The 7,300-nt window shown below is 43.8% G+C and overlaps 1 protein-coding gene across 2 annotated transcripts in view; it reads right to left on the bottom strand.

Moving 5' to 3' along the window:
* Positions 1-310: 310 nt before the first annotated feature.
* LOC310670094 (uncharacterized protein) overlaps positions 311-7,300 on the bottom strand; it is a 29,579-nt gene continuing 22,589 nt past the window's right edge. Inside the window, exon 3 of one of the 2 annotated variants that reach the window (XM_083424692.1) lies at positions 311-2,846. In XM_083424692.1, the coding sequence (XP_083280818.1) occupies positions 944-2,846 (1,903 nt within the window). In that variant the 3' untranslated portion in view covers positions 311-943. The remainder of the gene's footprint in view (positions 2,847-7,300) is intronic. The other variant, XM_083424693.1, reaches the window with a different exon arrangement.

Genomic DNA, 7,300 nt, shown 5'->3' with positions numbered 1-7,300 from the left:
GAACACAGGCCAGTTGCTGCACCAGGCATCCTAGGTCATAAAGTTAATAGGTTACTTTGATGTAGTTTGTTAATCTTAGATAGATCTTAGGGCCAGGAAGAGAGTTCAGGAAGAGTTCACAAAGAGATGGTGAATACTACCCTTCCTTCCTTTATCCCACGTGGGGTTTTTTGAAATGCTCAGAGGAAATCTGATTGGTTCTTATGAACACCGTGTAAAAAGTTCTTTTGTGAACTTTTGTGAATAAAACGATCTGGGCCAAGGGGTGGGGAGAGAATTATTATACGCACTCCTCCCAGAGTCTTGCTGGTCAAGCCTTGGGTGTATTTTATTAATCAGAGTCCAATCCTTCCTTGCTTTGGGAACGCTGCAAATAACAGCAGATGAAAATTAGGATATAAAAAGCAAAACTATAAAATAGGCACCTAGACTTGTACATGGGTTCAAACAGCACAGTCCAAGTGAATAATAATTGGCATTATCTGATGATCAAGTATATCTCCGGACTTGCCAAACTTGTGACAACAGTTGTCTGGCAGATGATGGTTCTGCTGTATATAGAATCATAGAACTGTAGTTATAAGGGACCCCAAGGGTCATCTAGTCCAACCCCCAGCAATGAAGTAATCTCGGCTAAAGCATCCATAGCAGAAGCCCATCCAACCTCTGCTTAAAAACCTCCAAGGAAGGAGAGCCCGCCACCTCCCGAGGGAGACTGTTCCATTGTCAAAACAGCTCTTACTGTTAGAAAGTTCTTCCACTCCAATAACGGCTGTCCTGGAGGGACCAGAACACGATCATTGGTTTACTCTCTGTAGGAGTTATTTGATATGATTAAAGATCTTGCCACACGCCAACCCTTTCTAAGATGTTTCCCTCGTACGAGTTCTTTACTGTTTAGGGAGCCCTTGTCACTGAAGTTATTTCCATACGCCAAACATTTCTAAGATTTCCTCCCTGTATGAATTCTTTGGTGGCTAGTAAGGCCACTACTTTGAGTGAAGCTCATTCCACACTCCAAACATGTATACGGTTTCTCTCCTGTATGAGTTCTTTCATGCGACTTAAGGGAGCTACTACGACTGAAGCTTTTCCCACACTCCGAACATGTATACGGTTTCTCTCCTGTATGAGTTCTTTGATGCAACTTAAAGGCGCTATGGTGACTGAAGCTCCTTCCACACTCCGAACATGTATACGGTTTCTCTCCTGTATGAGTTCTTTGATGCGGCTTAAAGGCGCTATGGTGACTGAAGCTCTTTCCACACTCTGAACATGTATACGGTTTCTCTCCTGTATGAGTTCTTTGATGCGACTTAAGGGAGCTACTGCGACTGAAGCTCCTTCCACACTCTGAACATGTATACGGTTTCTCCCCTGTATGAATTCTTTGATGCAACCTGAGTTGGCTACCACGACTGAAGCTCTTCCCACACTCCAAACATTTATAAGGTTTCTCTCCTGTGTGCAATCTTTGATGCAAGGTAAGGGTGGAACTCTGGCTGAAGCCCTTTCCACACTCCAAACATGTATATCGTTTCTCCCCTATATGAATTCTTTCATGCGAGGAAAGGTAGTCGATGCGACTGAAGCTCTTACCACATTCCCAGCATTTACAAGGTTTGCTGCCTCGATGAGTCTGTTGATGTCTAGTAAGCGCATTGCTGCGAGCGAAGTTCATTCCACACTCCAAACACGTATGCGGTTTCTCCCCTGTATGAGATATTTGATGCGACTTAAGGGTGCTACTCCTACTGAAGCTCCTTCCACACTCTGAACATGTATACGGTTTTTCCCCTGTATGAGATCTTTGATGCAAGGTAAGGGCACGATTGTGACTGAAACTCTTTCCACACTCTGAACACGTATACGGTTTTTCCCCTGTATGAGATCTTTGATGCAAGGTAAGGGCAGTATTGTGACTGAAACTCTTTCCACACTCTGAACATGTATACGGTTTTTCCCCTGTATGAGATCTTTGATGAAAGGTAAGGGCACCATTGTGACTGAAACTCTTTCCACACTCTGAACACGTATACGGTTTTTCCCCTGTATGAGATCTTTGATGCAACGTAAGGGCACCACAGTGACTGTAGCTCTTTCCACACTCCAAGCATTTATACGGTTTCTCCCCTGTATGAGTTCTTCGATGCAACTTAAGGTTGCTACTCTGACTGAAGCTCTTTCCACACTCTGAACATGTATACGGTTTCTCCCCTGTATGAGTTCTTTGATGCGAGGTAAGCTGGTCACATCGACTGAAGCTCCTTCCACACTCTGAACATGTATACCGTTTCTCCCCTGTATGAGTTCGTTGATGCGCCTTAAGGGTGCTACTCCTACTGAAGCTCCTTCCACACTCTGAACATGTATACGGTTTCTCCCCTGTATGAGATCTTTGATGCGAGGTAAGGGCACCATTGTGACTGAAACTCTTTCCACACTCTAAACATGTATACGGTTTCTCCCCTGTATGAGATCTTTGATGCGAGGTAAGCTGGCCACATCGACTGAAGATCTTTCCGCACTCGGAACATGTATAGGGTTTTTCCCCTGTATGAGTTCTTTGATGGCTAGTAAGCTGGCCACATCGACTGAAGCTCTTTCCACACTCGGAACATGTATACGGTTTCTCTCCTGTATGAGTTCGTAGATGCAAGGTAAGGGTACCACTGTCACTGAAGCTCTTTCCACACTCCAAGCATTTATACGGTTTCTCCCCTGTATGAGTTCTTTGATGCCTAGTAAGATGGCCACGTTCACTGTAGCTCTTTCCACACTCGGAACACATATATGGTTTCTCTCCTGTATGAGTTCTTTGATGCCTAGTAAGATGGCCACGTTCACTGAAGCTCTTTCCACACTCAGAACACATATATGGTTTCTCTCCTGTATGAGTTCTTTGATGCAAGATAAGGGCGGTACTGTGAATGAAGCTCTTTCCACACTCTGAACATGTATACGGTTTCTCCCCTGTGTGTACTCTTTGATGTATAGTAAGAGTTGAGTGACGACCAAATCTCTTTCCACACACGCTGCATTCATGCTTTTTCTGCTCTCTGGGAATTTGATTTTCACCACCCTGAGACATACAAGAGTCACCCTCCGGCTTCTGCTTTCGTCTCCCCTCTCGCCTTCTGCCTCCATCTTGAACCCTCAGCTTCCTTTGTTCTTTGGATCCTTTTGGTGACATTTCTGATTGTTCTCCTTCTGCCACCATCCCTTCAACATCTCCTGATAGAATAAAAAGGCAAACTGATGAAATGCTAAAGGAGCGTCTTCACCCCAATCATTCAGTCAGGACACAGAGATCCAGGTCCCAGGGCCTTGTGGCAGTTCCCTCACTGTGAGAAGTGAAGTTACAGGGAACGAGGTAGAGGGCCTTCTTGGTAGTGGTGCCCGCCCTGTGGAAAGCTATCCCGTCAGATGTCAAGGAAACAAACAACTATACAACTTTTAGAAGACAACTGGAGGCAGCCATGTAGAGGGAAGTTTTAAATGTTTTATTATGCTTTTATATTTGTTAGAAGCCAGCTAGAGTGGCTGGGGCAAGCCAGTCAGATCCGTGGGGGTACAAATAATGAAAGTATTAATATGGTATTATTATTTATTGAGTTTATATACCGCCCTACACCTGGAGGACTCAGCATGGTTCACAGAAAAGATCGCATCATATATAATCAGTATAAAAACAACCCAATAACACCCCCCCAAAAAGAGCCACGTTTGAAAAAGACTATAGGATGTCAAACATCAAGCAAAAACCTGGATAAAAAGGAACATGTTTGCATGGCACCTAAAGGTGTATACCCCTTCATGGATCACTGCCTTGTCGTGGCGAAGGGGCTTCAATAACTGAAAGAAGCTATGACCTATTCCATGCAGGGCCACCCAAGACAGACAGGTCAGCCGCGAGTTTAGACTAAATGTGATCCACCTGGAGAAGAAACTGGCAACCCACTCCAGTATTATGCCATGAAAGCTCCATGGACATAAAAAAGGAGAAGCTTTGAGAGGAAAGTGAGTTTCCAAGGCATGCTCTGATTCATGGGGTCACGGAGAGTCGGACACAACTAAGATGACTAATCAACAACAAAGGTGTATAAGGAAGGCGCCAGGTGAACTTCCCTGGGGAGAGTATTGTGATCCTGAGCCTTGTAAGGCTTTATAGGTCAAAAGAAGAAGAAGAGTTTGGATTTGATATCCTACCTTTCGCTCCCCTTCAGGAGTCTCAAAGCGGCTAACATTCTCCTTTCCCTTCCTCCCCCACAACAAACACTCTGTGAGGTGAGTGGGGCTGAGAGACTTCAGAGAAGTGTGACTAGCCCAAGGTCACCAGGCAGCTGCATGTGGAGGAGCGGGGAATCGAACCCGGTTCCCCAGCTTACGAGACTACTGCTCTTAACTACTACACCACACTGGCTCACAGCACCTTGAATTGAGCCCGGAAACTAACTGGTAGCCAGTGCAGTCAGACCAGGATGGGGGTAATATCCGGTGAGCAACCTGGCCGCTGAATTCTGCACTAGCTGAAGTTTCCAAACTGTCTTCAGAGGCAGCCCTACGTATAACACATATCTATATCTAACCTTGAAGTTCCCGGAGCATAGACAACAGTAGATAGGCTATTCCTGTCCAGATAGGGGTGTAGCTGGGCTACCAGCCAAAGGTGATGGAAGGCACTCCTGGCCATCTGAGCCTCAAGCGACAGCAAAGGATACAGGATTACCCACAAGCTATGAACCTGCTCCTCCAGAGGAAGTGTAACCCCATCAAGAGCAGGAGACCTTCCAGCCATCTGCTCTAGGGAACCACCCACTAACTGAGCCTCACTCTTATCTGGATTGAGCTTCAATTTGTTGGCTTTCATCCAGTCCATTACCCAGGCAAGACACTGGCGGGAGAGGGTGCTCAGGGGTAGGGGTAGTAGTAATAGTAATAGCATTAGCCTGTCTAAGTAAGGCCTCAGCCACACTTGTAATTTTAATGTGGACTTGAAGTTGCTTGTTTCTCCTTTTTTAAAAACCTCTTCTGCCCAGAACTCCTCTTGCAGAAACTGCTGTATTTAATTGAAACACAAATGTTTTAAAATGTGTGTGGTTTGCGGGGGGCGAGGGGTTATTGGGTTGGTTTTGTTTATGTTTTGATTGTGTACTTTGAGTTTTTATATTGCAATTTTATCCTGTGAACGGCCCTAAGGCCTGTGGGTATAGGGAGGTATACAATTTTAATAAATTATAATAAAATCAGGCCGGATAAAAATTATTAAAAGTTCCAGGGGGAAGCCCCTGCAGAAGGTTTCCCAATGCTTAAGGGTTTGCCTTGACCCCAAGCCCTATGGGGAGCCCAAGGAAGGTCCCCCACCTGCCAGAGTTGGCCTTAAGGGAGGAGAAAGATCTGCCCCTCCATTGGGAAAAGATTTCCTACCCCCATACAAAGGGGGAAAACACCCTATAAATGCATTATTTTAGCGGAATTATATACAGAATGCATTAATTATGGTAAATGTACATATTTGGGGAAATACCCTTTGCAAAAGCGTGTCAATTAGGAGAAATCTGCACCAAAATGCTGACCAATTTTCAAGAGGTCTTTAAAAATGTGAAAATCTGGATAAACTGACGACTAGAAAAAAGAGACGCAGAAAAAAAAACTTACCTTGAAACGGTTTACCTAACAGGGTTTTTTTTAACTCCCTCTCCGCCCTCCCTCCAGCTGCACCCCCCTTATAATATATAATGATATGACCCACCTGAAGCGCCTCCGCGAGGAAGGAGAGCCGCCGCCATGACCGGCATCTGCCACCCCGCCAAAAGCGGGACAGGAAGCGGAAGATGCTGTTCTCCCGTCTGCCTTTTCCCCCTCCGCTCTAGGAATCTCAGCTCTGTCGTCTCTGCTCTTAACCATTTCGGAGCCGAGCGGCAGGAGCCTCTGGGCTTCTCCGGGCAGAGAGCGAGGAGAGGCGCTGGTCTCGCCTCCGGAAAGCCCCGCTGGATCAGCTGCACGGGCGCCCCAAATACTTTTCTAATCTATTTTTAAAAATATATATTTTTTATTTTCAATTTTCAAAATAACAATAGTTCCCCTTTTGGTACATAGATATCCAATCCAAATTTGCAACAAATGGCTTTTCCCCTTGCCCCCCTGGTTTCCATTCCCCCCCTTTATTCTCCTTGCATATAATTATATTTCTTAGCCAGTAATCTAGGTATCCATTCTTCTTTCGTTGGGATCTTTCCTTCTTTCCACATCTCGCCCCTGTAGTCGCATAAATAAACAGTCTCTTTTGCTTCCTTGGCAATTCTCCTCCTATTACTCCTAGTAAAAAAGCCTCTGGTTTTTTTAAACAAACGTAATTTAAAGAATTTTTAAAAGTTGATTGTGGATCATTCCCCAGAAGTCCTTCACTTTTTTACACGTCCACCACATATGAAAAAAATAGTTCGTTCCTTATCCTTACATTTCCAGCATAAATTAGAGATATCTTTATACATTTCAGCAAGCTTTACTGGAGTCAAATACCATCAGTACATCTTCATATAATTTTCTTTTAATGAACTACATGCCGTGAATTTTAAAATCTCTTTCCACAACTTTTCCTATGATTCAAGTGGTATATTATAACCTGTCTTTTGCCCAGTGTATCATTACAGCTTTAACCTCTTCATCTTTCGTCCCCCATTCCAACAGTGGTTTGTACATTCTTGATAACAATTTCTCATTATTTTCTAATAATTCATTTTTGAATTTTGAGAATTCCTTCCCAAAGCCCTTCTCTTTGTCACCTCTGAAGATGTCATTTATTTGGCAATATTGTAACCAACCTGTTAACAGAGCTTTTATATCCTCATATTTTTTCACCTTTAATTTGTTTTCTACTTCTGTTAACAGATCTTTGTATGTTGCCCAGTTTTGTGTTTACCTCTTTTTACAGATATGGTTTCTAATGGGGAAAGCCACCAAGGTGTCTTCTTCTCTAATAAATTCGTATATTTGTCCCATAGTTGGTAAATTGATTTCCTTATAATGTGGTTCAGGAATCCCTTGTGCACCTTTCTTTTCTCATACCAAAATCCAGCATCCAAAATCCAAATCTATTACCACGTCCTTCCAGATCTGATACTTCAGTATTGTTTAACAGTATCCATTAGCCAATAACACGGGGCCCATTGTGTAAATAATGTATATAAAGCAGATACTGTGGGGGAACATTCGTTCCTCCTCACCACTATGAGCTGAATAAAGAGCATTAAATCCACTCTCGACTCCGAGTCTATTTCACACCTTATAAACAATAAAA

The sequence above is a fragment of the Podarcis tiliguerta genome, assembly GCF_965153285.1.
Source record: "Podarcis tiliguerta genome assembly, chromosome: 2".
NCBI lineage: Eukaryota > Metazoa > Chordata > Lepidosauria > Squamata > Lacertidae > Podarcis > Podarcis tiliguerta.
Note: the sequence above shows the minus strand (reverse complement) of the source record. Positions and strands in the feature narration are given on the sequence as shown.